Raw genomic sequence first — 14,909 nt, 5'->3', positions numbered from 1 at the left:
AACCACACACACACAACCACACAAACACACACTCCGTCAGATCATGAGATGAAACCTGACCAGCGTATGCGGGAGGTCCACAGAAACCCTCTCAGTATAATTCTCATTGGTGACGTTCCTCTGCCAATGTTCACACACACACACACACACACACACACACACACACACACACACACACACACACACACACACACACACAGGAGATGTCTGAAGATGTAATCAGACAGAGAGAGAGTTAACATTGGAGTGACTGCCGATGGGTTTGTGAACGGTGAGCCCTAACAATCTCCCTACCTCCACCCCTCCCTACCTCCCTCTCTTTAGGACCAAGAGAACACACTGGATGATGATAGATAAAGAGATTCAACCAGAGAGGAGAGGGATATGTTCCGGTTTGATGAGGCATTGTGACACAATGGAGATAATAAGGACATGATATGATCTACTTGGTCTAGTGGGTCTAGAGGGTCTAGTGGGTCTAGAGGGTCTAGAGGGTCTAGTGGGTCTAGAGGGTCTAGTGGGTCTAGAGGGTCTAGAGGGTCTAGAGGGTCTAGTGGGTCTAGAGGGTCTAGAGGGTCTAGTGGGTCTAGAGGGTCTAGTGGGTCTAGAGGGTCTAGAGGGTCTAGAGGGTCTAGTGGGTCTAGAGGGTCTACTTGGTCTAGTGGGTCTAGAGGGTCTAGTGGGTCTAGAGGGTCTAGTGGGTCTAGTGGGTCTAAAGGGTCTAGAGGGTCTAGTGGGTCTAGAGGGTCTAGTGGGTCTAGAGGGTCTAGAGGGTCTAGAGGGTCTAGAGGGTCTAGTGGGTCTAGAGGGTCTACTGGGTCTAAAGGGTCTAGAGGGTCTAGAGGGTCTAGTGGGTCTAGTGGGTCTAGTGGGTCTAAAGGGTCTAGAGGGTCTAGTGGGTCTAGTGGGTCTAGTGAGTCTAGAGGGTCTAGTGGGTCTAGAGGGTCTAGAGGGTCTACTTGGTCTAGTGGGTCTAGAGGGTCTACTGGGTCTAGTGGGTCTAAAGGGTCTAGAGGGTCTAGTGGGTCTAGAGGGTCTACTGGATCTTGTGGGTCTAGTGGTTCTAGTGGGTCTAGTGGTTCTAGTGGGTCTAGAGGGTCTACTTGGTCTAGTGGGTCTAGAGGGTCTACTGGGTCTAGTGGGTCTAGAGGGTCTAGAGGGTCTACTGGTTCTAGTGGGTCTACTTGGTCTAGTGGGTCTAGAGGGTCTAGTGGGTCTAGAGGGTCTAGAGGGTCTACTGGGTCTAGAGGGTCTATTGGTTCTAGTGGGTCTACTTGGTCTAGTGGGTCTAGAGGGTCTACTGGGTCAAGAGGGTCTACTTGGTATAGTGGGTCTAGAGGGTCTAGTGGGTCTAGTGGGTCTAGAGGGTCTAGAGGGTCTACTGGGTCTAGTGCGTCTACTTGGTCTAGTAGGTCTAGTGGGTCTAGAAGGTCTACTGGGTCTAGTGAGCCTACTGGATCTAGAGGGTCTAGTGGGTCTAGTGGGTCTAGAGGGTCTAGTGGGTCTACTGGGTCTAGTGGGTCTACTGGGTCTAGTGATTCTAGAGGGTCTACTGGGTCTAGAGGGTCTAGTGGGTCTAGAGGGTCTACTGGATCAACTGGGTCTAGAGCGACTACTGGGTCTAGTGGGACTACTGGGTCTACTGGGACTTGTGGGTCTACTTGGTCTAGTGGGTCTACTGGGTCTAGTGGGTCTAGAGGGTCTAGTGGATCAACTGGGTCTAGAGTGACTCCTGGGTCTAGTGAGACTACTGGGTTTACTGGGTCTAGAGGGTCTACTTGGTCTACTGGGTCTAGTAGGTCTACGTGGTCTAGAGGGTCTACTGGGACTAGACTCTAGAGGGTCTACTGGGTCTAGAGGGTCTACTTGTTCTAGTGGGTCTAGAGGGTCTAGTGGGTCTAGTGGGTCTAGAGGGTCTAGAGGGTCTACTGGGTCTAGTGAGACTACTGGGTTTACTGGGTCTACTGGGTCTACTGGGACTAGACTCTAGAGGGTCTACTGGGTCTACTGGGTCTAGAGGGTCTACTGGGTCTAGACTCTAGAGAGTCTACTGGGTCTACTGGGTCTAGAGGGTCTACTGGGTCTAGACGTTAGAGGGTCTACTGGGTCTAGTGGGTCTACTGGGTCTAGAGGTTCTACTGGGACTAGAGGGTCTACTGGGTCTAGAGGGTCTACTGGGTCTAGAGGGTCTACTGGGACTAGACTCTAGAGAGTCTACTGGGTCTACTGGGTCTAGAGGGTCTACTGGGTCTAGACTCTAGAGGGTCTACTGGGTATCGTGGGTCTACTGGGTCTAGAGGTTCTACTGGATCTAGAGGGTCTACTGGGACTAGAGGGTCTACTGGGACTAGACTCTAGAGGGTCTACTGGGTCTACTGGGTCTAGACTCTAGAGGGTCTACTGGGTCTAGAGGGTCTACTGGGACTAGAGGGTCTACTGGGTCTACTGGGTCTAGAGGGTCTACTGGGACTAGAGGGTCTACTGGGTCTAGAAGGTCTACTGGGTATACTGGGTCTAGTGGGTCTAGAGGGTCTAGTGGATCATCTGGGTCTAGAGCGACTACTCGGTCTAGTGGGACTACTGTGTCTACTGGGTATAGAGGGTCTACTGGGTCTACTGGGTCTAGTGGGTCTACTGGGACTAGAGGGTCTACTGGGTCTACTGGGTCTACTGGGACTAGAGGGTCTACTGGGACTAGAAAGTCTACTGGGTCTAGACTCTAGAGGGTCTACTGGGACTAGTGGATCATCTGGGTCTGGGTCTAGAGCGACTACTCGGTCTAGTGGGACTACTGTGTCTACTGGGTATAGAGGGTCTACTGGGTCTACTGGGTCTAGTGGGTCTACTGGGACTAGCGGGTCTACTGGGTCTACTGGGTCTAGAGGGTCTACTGGGACTAGAGGGTCTACTGGGACTAGAGGGTCTACTGGGTCTAGAGGGTCTACTGGGTCTAGACTCTAGAGGGTCTACTGGGTCTAGAGGGTCTACTGGGTCTACTGGGTCTAGACTCTAGAGGGTCTACTGGGTCTAGAGGGTCTGTGGGTTGCAGGCTACCTTTCATGACTCAACTCACATTGCATATGCTTGAACTGAAAAGGACGATGAGGCTAGTGGTGATGCGGGGGGCTAGGGCTATGGGGATGGTTCTAGGGCTTAGTTCCGGCTGGGACTGGGGTTGAAGTTATAGTTGGAGCGATTGGGTGAAGAATCTTAACTCTGTGAATGATCCAGGATCAGATATAATATTCACGCATGCAAACACATAACCACAATGTAACTACCACAGGTAGCACCAAGCAGCACAGTTCCAGAAACGAAACACACACACACACACACACACACAAACACACTGCGGGTCCTATCGGGCAGACCATGCCTTCCCCTTTTATCAGTGGTCCATCCCCAACAGTGGAAACCCATTAAGGCACCTGACAGTTCTATTCAGACCCCTATCAACGACCACTTATACCCCCGACAACCTCGAGACACCCCAAGCGATAACGTAGCCACGCCTGGGAACACAATCCCCCGGCTTACACACATTCAGCGAGGTGACAAAAGAGTGGCCCGAGCCTTAGACAGGATTTGCTGATTTATCTATTTTCTCCATCTCTTCTTCCTGTTCGACTCAGTGGGTCGAATGATCTACCTTTTCAGAGTTTAGTCGTCATTTATTTCTACTTGGTGTGGGTGTGCGATCTGTGCTGGTCGGGCAGGATGAGATGCGAGCACGCGCCTGTGTCTGTGTGTGTGCGTGCCTGTACGCGTGTGTGTGTGCAATGTGCACATGTGCGTGCAGGATGAGTGTATCTGTGTTGGCGGGGCAATGGGAGATGTATGCATGGGCAGGGCTTTATTCAGAGCTCTGCGTTATTGTATCAGCTAGTGCGTAGCCAGAGGGTGCATATACACACTCTCACACACACAGACACGTACATGCAATCTGAACACAGAGACACATGCAGAGCACACACCGAGCTCAGAACAGGGTGCATCACAAAGCAGAGGAAACGAAAGACAAACGACAGAGAACACACGCACAATTCACGAGTCCATTTTCACAACAATAAAAGCACAGACACATGACAGGACAGGTGATAGGTGATATCCCTGGGAGAGGGGACAGAGAGAGGGGGCAGAGTTCAAATCACATGCACATGGTGGAAAGAGTAAAGTCTTAAACATGTGGGGACAGTGAAAGGGGGCAAACACAAAAATGAGATGAAGCAGATCAACTGGGTACCCAAACAGGGAGTGAGAAAGAGAGACGAGAGAGAGAGAGAGACGAGAGAGAGACGAGAGCGATGAGAGAGACGAGAGAGATATACGAGAGAGACGAGAGAGAGACGATAGAGACGAGAGAGAGAGATGAGACGAGAGAGAGAAATGAGAGAGAGAGACGAGAGATGACAGAAAGATACAGGAGACTGAGACGAGAGACAGAGCGATAGAGCCCAATAAAAGACACAGAGAGAAAGCAAGAGAGAAGTAAAATATATGAAGGAAACATCCAACCAGGGCAGAAAAGACAGTCCGTCCAGTCTACCCTGAGAGGAAGAGAGAAGAAGAGAATGTTCCCTGTGGGGGGGAGGGTCCAGGGTTCTAGCATATCATTCCCCATGTTCCTTCACTGCCCTCAGATCACTAGGATCAGGCATAGGCTGTACAGTGACACCGCCCCAGGGGCCTGATGAGTGGGAGTTGGGACGGGACAGAACATATGTCCCTCTCTCTGTCTCTGTATGCCTCTCACACAGAGCGTCAGTGTAATGACAACAGACAACGTCTATGTGAGCCTCGGCTCCATTTGTTCCCAGTACAAATAGACATATAAACCATTTTCAGTGCAGAGAATGAGGGAGGAAGAGAGAGTGAGTGATGAGCTCACTCGTTTTTTGAAACTGAACGTGTCCATTCACAATACTGTCACGGTCACGTCGATCCTAATTGAGAGTACGATATGCCAAGGTTAGAGAAACGCACACACAGGGGCTTGTGCAGTTGATACACTCTATATTGACAGACAGACGAGAGCGAACACTTCCCAGTCGTCAGGGAAACCCTGTGGATGGCTGCCTGTCTGTTTAATAAGAGATCTGGAAAGACATGCACATTTCCGCAGACAGCATGGGAGACGTGCACAGACAGCCACACCAAATTAGAATGGCAATTTGTCAACTCACACGCTTGATATATGATTGTATTAGGCAGCGCTGCTCAATGCCCTGTCGTGTAACTGTGTTATAGTATGTCTGGGCTCTACGTACACTATAGTTGATTGCTAGTGTATTATTCTGATCTGTACTGTGCTATCCTATGTTCTGTCACCCGGATGTCCATGGTCTGATCGGTCAGCACAGCAATAAAAACATTGACTTCCTCAAACTAGACACTCTAATGTACTTGTCCTCTTGCTCAGTTGTGCACCGGGGCCTCCCACTCCTCTTTCTATTCTGGTTAGCCCCAGTGTGCGCTGTTCTGTGAAGGGAGTAGTATACAGAGTTGTACGAGATCTTCAGTTTCTTGGCAATTTCTTGCATGGAATAGCCTTCATTTCTAAGAACAAGAATAGACTGACGAGTTTCAGAAGAAAGTTTTTTGTTTCTGGCCATTTTGAGCCTGTAATCGAACCCACAAATGCTGATGCTCCAGATACTCAACTAGTCTAAAGAAGGCCAGTTTTACTGCTTCTTTAATCAGAACAACAGTTATCAGCTGTGCTAACATAATTGCAAAAGGGTTTTCTAATGATCAATTAGCCTTTTAAAATGATAAACTTGGATTAGCTAACACAACGTGTCATTGGAACACAGGAGTGATGGTTGCTGATAATGGGCCTCTGTACGCCCATGTAGATAATCAATAAAAAATCTGCCGTTTCCAGCTATGATAGTCATTTACAACATTAACAATGTCTACACTGTATTTCTGATCAATTTTATGTTAATTTAATGGACAAAAAAATAGCTTTTCTTTCAAAAACAAGGACATTTCTAAGTTACCCCAAACTTTTGAACGGTAGTGTGTATGTGTCATGTTTGAGTTGTTTTTGTATCATACAGTAATGTATAGCATTTCACACCCCCATGCTATTATTTTCAGCACATATTCTTTAGGAAACACATGTTGCTATTCAGGATTCCTTCACAGCTAACTCAATGCTGCCGACAGTTTACCAATGCAATCAACAATGTTTTGTAGTCTAATCCTGCTATGTGTTGAGTCACAAACAAACAGAAATCAGACGTGTTCAACGTCCCTTTCATCCCCCAGCCCTCGGCGGCTGAATACCAGGCAGACTGAGATGTGGCAGGATCTTTCAGAGGGGGAATGAATGAAATGGAATGCAGAAAAACAATGCATAATCTGTCACATGTTGTTGATCCTTCTTTTGTGTGTACTTATAAAGCATTCAATAATAAAATGGTCTTTTTAGATCAAAACACTAATGATGTATTAAACTGAGTCAATCACCTCCCATTAAATTACAATAGAAGTGAATAAATGAATATTTACATTCTCTCATCTATGAAGCATACTGATGAGCCTGGGTGCCTCAGCTATATACACTGTTGCCAGACCAGCATGTTATTGGTTGCACATTCATGACGAACGGTTTAATGGTGTGTGTGTGTCATTAAAGTCTGTTGCTTTGGTGTGTGTGTGTGTGCGTGTGTGCGTGTGTGTGTGCATGCCGTGTGAGCGTGCGGTGTGTGTGAGTCTCAAAGTACTGTGTTTAGCCGTGCGTGTGTGAGTGTCAATGGTGCATATCATTGCAGGAGACTGTAAATGTAAGGTTCCCTTTGGGGCAGCTAAACCTCAGCAGCACTGCTATAAAACTGATTATATTTTGCAGCTCCATGATATTAGAAGGTCTACAAGGTTAACCCTGCTCTTATGGTGAAATTCATCAACATCTGTGATGTTTACTTCAAAATGACCCAAACCAATGACCCTAACCATCATTTAACTTTTATAGTGTCATAAATGTACGCACACCAAAAATACTAGAAGCATGTTCATTTTATATGAAGAATATAATATAATAGAATTGAATATAATAGAACAGGATAGAATAGAACATAATAGAATAGAACATAATAGAATATAATATAATAGAACAGGATAGAATAGAACAGAATAGAACAGAACAGCATAGAATAGAACATAATAGAATAGAACATAATAGAATAGACCAGAACAGGATAGAATAGAACATAATAGAATAGAACATGATAGAATAGAACAGAACAGGATAGAATAGGAAGGAAATCTCCTGCACTAGTTACCCTTTTGGACAAAGCGAGGCAGAGAGAGGGGGGAAGCCGGTTAGGTAAAGAGAGGGGTGAGAGGTTAGGAGAGGAGTAATCCCTATTCTAAATGCAGCAGGGCTTTTAAAATCAGGATTAAATACTTTTTGTTTTTTCTCCTTAATCCTGTGATCCTGTGATGCTGTGGTGTGTGTGTGGTGATTACATGCATGGAGATTGTAATTATGTGTCTCTACCTCACTCCATGTATTTCTCTTTCTCACATGTCTAACCAGTGCATCTGCTTGTGTTATGCCCTACATAGCTAAGTGAAGAAGGGTAGATACAATCTCTGTAAATTTGCCACTAACAGGAGGAGGGGGTGATGAAGGGAGAGATGAGACAGGACGACACAAACCCCACCTGAATCCCAAACACTGTGCACGTCTAAAAACATGCTTACCCGACTGCCTCTCAATGCTAACACGTCCGCGCACACACACACACACACAATCTGAGGGAGTTCTGCACTAAACACGTCTGTAAACATATTTTCCTATTCAATATTTCCTGTCCCTCCAGGCAGGGTGATGCCAGCTCACAGATGCTCTGATGCTGTTGGTTTATAGACAATGTCAGCTCGAAAGTCATCCCAAGAAAGGATCAATCATAAATGACTGCATCACAAAGTTGTCATTTAACAGGGGATGGAGGTTCCACCTCTTGTAAAGCGAGAGCTCATCTGTAAAAGGGGAGGGTCATGGCAGGAGATCAGGATGATGGGAGGAGAGAGGGGTTGTGGGAGGAGAGAGGAGGATGATGGGAGCAGAGGAGGAATGTGGGAGCTCACCTGTTGTAGAGGAGGATGTCAGGGGTCCAGATCTGGCTGGAGGGGAAACGTAGGTTCTGAACCCCAGGGTATTTCTCTGGGTTCCAGCTCAGGTACACATCAGTCCAGTACTGAGGACAGAACACAGAGACACATCAGTCCAGTACTGAGGACAGAACACAGAGACACATCAGTCCAGTACTGAGGACAGAACACAGAGACACATCAGTCCAGTACTGAGGACAGAACACAGAGACACATCAGTCCAGTACTGAGGATAGAACACAGAGAGACACATATTCAGGTCCACCTGTACCTGAATACCTGAGACCCGGGACCCGAGTGGGTCCAGAATTCGTAATGATCTCACGAGTCTAGGTTGGATCTGATTTGATTGTCACCGGTCTCGTTTGTGTATGTGGAATTATAACTGATTTGCCAGTAAGGGCCCGTACAGACCCGACAGGCCTGCTGCAGTAGAACGAGAGAATTATATAATTATGCTGCTGCTCCGTGAAGACCTCTAGTACTGACGGAAGGACATAGAGAAACACATTAGAGATAGTCACACAGAAGAGAGGCACATTAAACAAATACTGAGGACAGAACCCAGAAAGATGGTCAAAAATGTCTTCCACCAAGCTTCACAAGAGGGGGGGGGCGGGTTTCATTGATTCTCTGATGAAAGATCCAGTCTGAGCTTGTGTCTTGGCAGTCTGTCAACTGAAGGGTTGTGGAAGCACTCTGAGCCTGAGGGCGTTCTCTGATGATATGAGCCAAAGCCAGCGTCGCATAATCCACACAACATTGACTAGCTGAGTGATTGGCTAGAACATTGAGGCTGGCGTCCTAATTGGACAATAGGAAAATAATGAATAATTGCAAGAATTCTATATAGGGGTAAATGAATAAATAAATACAATTTTAATAAAGTAATGGGGAAATGTAAATTGATCAGAAGTCTGTTTGTAATGATTGTGGAGAGTGGAGAGTGGAGGCATTGTTCTTTCGGTTGTGTGTCATGTCAATAACAGAGATCAGACTAAATAAGGTCCATTCCAGAAATTCTACCTCATCAACTCTCTGTAAGCATGTATCCTCCAGATTACCAACGGAACATTGGGGTGAGCAATCTAAGATGTCCAATCCAATATGTTGGATCAAGATCAAAATGGCAAAAAATAACTGCCAGTTTTAACACAACAGAAGCAATATTTTTAAGAGACAATAAGGACAGGCTATTGATATCTCAATATACAACTAATAAGATGTGATCCAGCAGACAACCCCTCTGGCATATCAATCTGAGATGGTGTTACTGTCTCTTCGGTGGGATGGGGGATATGCTATTTACCATATGGGGGAAATGCTATTTTCCTGCGTGAAAAATGAAGAATTCTGAATTCTGAATATGAATATCTGGAAACCGCCCAACCCTAGGCACTCAATACAGAAGTGGTCCGATGAAGCAGATACTAAGCTACAGGACTGTTTCACTAGCACAGACTGGAATATGTTCCGGGACTCATCCGATGGCATTGAGGAGTTTGCCACATCAGTCCTCGGCTTCATTAATAAGTGCATTGACAACGTCATCCCCACAGTGACAGTACGTATCCCAACCAGAAGCCATGGATTAAAGGTAACATCCGCCGTTTTCAAGGAGCGGGACACTAATCCGGACGCTCATAAGAAATTCCGCTAAATCCCGCGAGCCTACCAAAAGAGCTAAATGCCTTCTATGCTTGCTTCGAGGCAGGCAACACTGAACAATGCATAAGAGCACAAGCTGTTACCAAACAACTGTGTGGTCACATTCTCCTTAGCTGATGTGAGGAAGACCTTTAAACAGGTTAACATTTACAAGGCAGCAGGGCCAGACGGATTACCAGGACGCAAACTCAGAGCATGCGCTGACCAGCTGGCAGGATTTTTTCACAATTGCAAGACTTATTTAAAGGGGTTAATGAAAAAATGAATACAATTTTAATAAAGTAATGGGGAAATTTAAATTGGTCAGAAGTCTGTTTGTAATGATTGTGGAGAGTGGAGGCGTTGTTCTTTCGGTTGTGTGTCATGTCAATGACAGAGAAAATACTAAATAAGGTGGACTGCATGCCCCTTCCAGAAATCCAACCTCATCAACTCTCTATAAGCATGTATCCTCCAGATTACCAACGGAACATCAGGATAAGCAATCTAAGCTGTCCAATCCAATATGTTGGATCAAGATCAAAATGGCAAAAAAATAACTGCCAGGTTTAACTCAACAGAAGCAATATTTTTAAGAGACAATATGGACAGGCTATTGATATCTCAATATACAACTAATAGGATGTGATCCTACAAGACAACCCCTCTGGCATATCAATCTGAGATGGTGTTACTGTCTCTTCGGTGGGATGGGGGATATGCTATTTACCAAGAGAGTTTTCATCAATTTTTTTCATAGCTGTCTATTTACCACCACAAACCAGTGCTGGCACTAAGACCGCACTCAACGAGCTGTAAAGGGCCATTAGCAAACAAAACTGCTCATCCAGAGGCGGCGTTCCTTGCCAGTGATTTCAATGCAGGATAAACTGAGACCCATTTTACCTCATTTCTACCAGCATGTCACCTGTGCAACTACAGGTGAAAAAAACTCTAGACCCCCTTTACTCCCCACATAGAGACGCATACAAAGGTCTTCCTCGCCCTTCATTTGGCAAATCTGACCATAACTATATCCTCCGGATTCCTGGTTACAATACAAAACTCAAACAAGAAGTACCAAACACTAGGCTTGGGCGGTATACAATATATCGTAGTTTTTGGAAATAGCCACAGGATAGTTTTTCAAAACCGTCAATACTGTTGAAACTATTTATTTTACATTTTTCAATCAATGTTAATATTTGAAGCTTCTTTTTAAATAAATACCTGCAGTCAATGCGTTAGGAGATAAAGCACGTTCTTCATTTCACCCTTCACATTATTTTACATTATGAAGCTTTATAGTCCCCCAGAACAGTTGAGCCAGTCACATGTGTGTTTGTAAATAGCACAACGGGAGAAAGAGGGAGCAAGTGAGTCCAGCTGTGTATTGACAGGGGTGGCGTTTTATAGTGAAAGTCAGTGTTTGTTTTTTTTCTTCAATAAAATGATCAGGGACGTGCAACTATAGTTTTCCTTCACAGAAAATAGTTTAATTTTCATGAATAGAAGTGTAATGCTATTTGGTTGGTAGCCACACAAGTAAATTCGTTTTTTTGCAAAAACAAAGCATTGCCATCAATTTCTAATGTTTATCATAGAAAGAATGTAGCCAGCTACATTTTCTAATGTTTTGCTTAAAGATAATCTTTAAATTTACCGGAGAAAAGTAGGCTGGCTACACCGAAAAAAGTACCAGAGAAAAAATCTGCCCATCAGTCAGAGTGCTGTCTGCTGACAGAATGCCTGTTAGTGAATTCTCATCTGAGTGGAGAAGTACAACTGAAGCACAAAATGAGTCTGATGCCCAGCAAAAATTACAATAAACGTTTTAAATCTGCGTTTACAAAACGCAGCCTGAGTTTTCTTACACGAATTATCTTATTTTCCTGTGTGAAAAATGAAGAATTCTATGTTAACGTGACACCTAGGTTTAATTTGCTCTTTATCCAAGTAAGTTACTGAAATAATAAGGTGACAGGGCATCATATTGTTAAGCTTTCTGCCATGTTTGAGAAGTCAAAGCCCTTTGGATGCGTTGTCTGTACAGCTGCCACTGCTATCTTTTGATTTCCTTTGATTTTTTCTTCTCTCTGTTCTTGGCCTGTCTGCTCCTCCCTGTCTGCTCCTCCACCATCTTCTCCGAGCAAAGCAGGCAGGGCCGTTGCACTACCGACTCAAGACAGACATGGTGTGTATACATGCTGCTTCAGAGAAGACAAGCATGCGTCAAAACTTTGTTCATTTCTACAGTCTCTTGTTCATATTCACTTGCAAATGTCCAAACTCACCAAAAATGACATTTGGTAGCTTCTACCTATTCATATATAACTTTATGAGCTGGATTGCCCATCTTTGCAATTAGTTTATTTTCATTTGTGCTCATTAGCATATTTAGCTAGCAGCCTCCATGGAAATTCACTATTACCTTTGCTAATTTTGTTAGCATTCTGGTAACAGATGCCCAATAATCTTTTTAGAATTCATTGGCGCCCCCTTGTGTACTAAGCCGGTAATACCGTAAATCCTGGAATGAGAGAAGGACGGTATGACAATATGAAAATCTGGAAACCGCCCAACCCTAGGCGCTCAATACAGAAGTGGTCCGATGAAGCAGATACTAAGCTACAGGACTGTTTTGCTAGCACTGGAATATGTTCCGGGACTCATCCGATGGCATTGAGGAGTTTACCACATCAGTCTCCGGCTTCATTTATAAGTGCATCGACAACGTCATCCCCACAGTGCCCATACATTTCCTAACCAGAAGCCATGGATTAAAGGCAACATCCGCACCGAGCTAAAGAACTGCCACTTTCAAGGAGCGGGACACCAATCCGGACACTTATAACAAATCCTGCTAAATCCCACAAGCCTACCAAAAGAGCTAAATGCCTTCTATGCTTGCTTTGAGGCAAGCAACACTGAACAATGCATGAGAGCACCAGTTGTTCCCGAACGACTGTGTGATCACGCACTCCTTAGCCGATATGAGTAAGACCTTTAAACAGGTTAACATTCACAAGGCAGCAGGGCCAGACGGATTACCAGGACGTGTACTCAGAGCATGCATGACCAGCTGTCAGGTGTCTTCACTGACATTTTAAACCTCTCCCTGGCCCAGTCTGTAATATCTACATGTTTCAAGTAGAACACCATAGTAACCTGTCTAAATGATTATCGCCCAGGATCACACATCTGTAGCCATGAAATACATTGAAAGGCTGGTCATGGCTCACATCAACACCATCATCCCAGACACCCTGGACCCACTCCAATTTTCATACCACCCCAACATATCACTGACAAACTGAAATGGTCCACTCACACAGACAGTGTGGGGAAGAAGGCGCAACAGCACGTCTTCAACCTCCTGTCAGGCTGTATCACCTCCTGGTACGGCAACGACACCGCCCGCAACCGCAGGGCTCTCCAGGGGGCGGTGCGGTCTGCCCAACGCATCACTGGGGGCAAACTACCTGCCCTCCAGGACACCTACAGCACCCAATGTCACAGGAAGGCTAAAAAGATCATGAAGGACAACAACCACCAGAGCCACTGCCTGTTCACCCCGCTATCATCCAGAAGGCGAGGTCGGTACAGGTGCATCAAAACTAGGACCGAGAGACTGAAAAACAGCTTCTGTCTCAAGACCATCAGACTGTTAAATAGCCATCACAAGCATATTAGAGGAATCACTGGCCACTTTAATAATGGAACACTAGTCATTTTAATAATGTTTACATATTTTGCATTACTCATCTCAAATGTATATACTATATTCTATTCTACTGTGTCTTAGCCTATGCCGCTCTGACACTGCTCGCCCAAATACTATATATTCTTAATTCCATTCCATTCCTTTATTTTAGATTTGTGTGTATTGCTTGTACTGTTGTGAAATTGTTCAATATTACTTGTTAGATATTACTGCACTGTCGGGGCTAGAAACACAAGCATTACGCTACACCCGCAATAACATATGCTAAACACGTGTATGTGACAAATAAAATTTGATTTAATTTTATTTGAATACCTATGTAAGAATGCTGTTCAGTGACTACAGCTCAGCATTCAACAACATAGCGTCATGATGAGCTTGGAAGGCACTAAGGACCCTGGGACTGAACACCTCCCTCTGCAACTGGATCCTGAACTTCCTGACGGGTCACCCCCAGGTGGTGAAGATAGGCAACAATACATCCGTTGACACAGGGGCCCCTCTGGGATGCATGCTTAGTCCCCTCCTGTACTCCCTGTTTCACCCACGACTGCATGGCAGCGCACGACTCCAACGCCATCGTTAAGTTTGCCGACGACACAATTGTGATAGGCCTGATCACTGACGACGAGACAGCCTATAGGGAGGAGGTCAGAGACCTGGCAGTGTGGTGCCATGTCAACAACTTCTCCCTCAACGTCAGCATGACAAAGGAGTGGATAGTTGACTACGGGACCAAGCACGACCCCATTCACATCGACCGGGATGTAGTGGAGCGGGTCGAGAGCTTTAAGTTCCTCAGTGTCCACATCACTAAGGATCGATCATGGTCCAAACACATCAACACAGTTCTGAAGAGGCACGACAACTCTTCCCCCTCAGGAGAATGAAAAGATTTGGCATGGGCCCTCAGATCCTCAAAAAGTTCTACAACTGCACAACTGAGAGCATCTTGACTGGCTACATCCCCGATTGGTATGGCAACTGCTTGGCATCCGATCGCAAGGCACTACAATGGGTAGTGCGTATAGCCCAATACATCACTGGGGCCAAGCTCCCTGCCATCCAGGACCTCTATACCAGGCGGTGTCAGCGTTAAGTTTAGAGGAAGGCCCTAAAAATTGTCAAAGACTCCTGCCACCAAAGGCATAGACTGTTCTCTCTGCTACGGCATGGCAAGCGGTACTGATGCACCAAGTCTAGAACCTGGACCCTGAACAGCTTCTACCCCCAAGCCATAAGACTGATAAATAGTTAGTTAAATAGTTACCCGAACTATCTGCATGGACCCTTTTTGCACTAACTTTTTTGACTCATCACATACACTGCTGCTAGTGTTTACCATCTGTCACTTTATTCCTAGTTATATGTATCTACCTCAATTACCTCGTACACCTGCACATCGACTGGTACC

General features: G+C 45.6%; 1 protein-coding gene across 2 annotated transcripts in view; it reads right to left on the bottom strand.

Moving 5' to 3' along the window:
• LOC115172121 (neuronal acetylcholine receptor subunit alpha-7) overlaps positions 1–14,909 on the bottom strand; it is a 77,871-nt gene that overhangs the window by 21,349 nt on the left and 41,613 nt on the right. For both annotated transcript variants that reach the window (XM_029729302.1, XM_029729304.1), the window contains one exon: positions 8,101–8,210. In XM_029729302.1, coding sequence (XP_029585162.1) covers positions 8,101–8,210 — 110 coding nt within the window. The remainder of the gene's footprint in view (positions 1–8,100; positions 8,211–14,909) is intronic.

Source organism: Salmo trutta, chromosome 3 (assembly GCF_901001165.1).
Source record: "Salmo trutta chromosome 3, fSalTru1.1, whole genome shotgun sequence".
Lineage (NCBI taxonomy): Eukaryota > Metazoa > Chordata > Actinopteri > Salmoniformes > Salmonidae > Salmo > Salmo trutta.
This window is presented reverse-complemented; position numbering and strand designations above follow the sequence as displayed.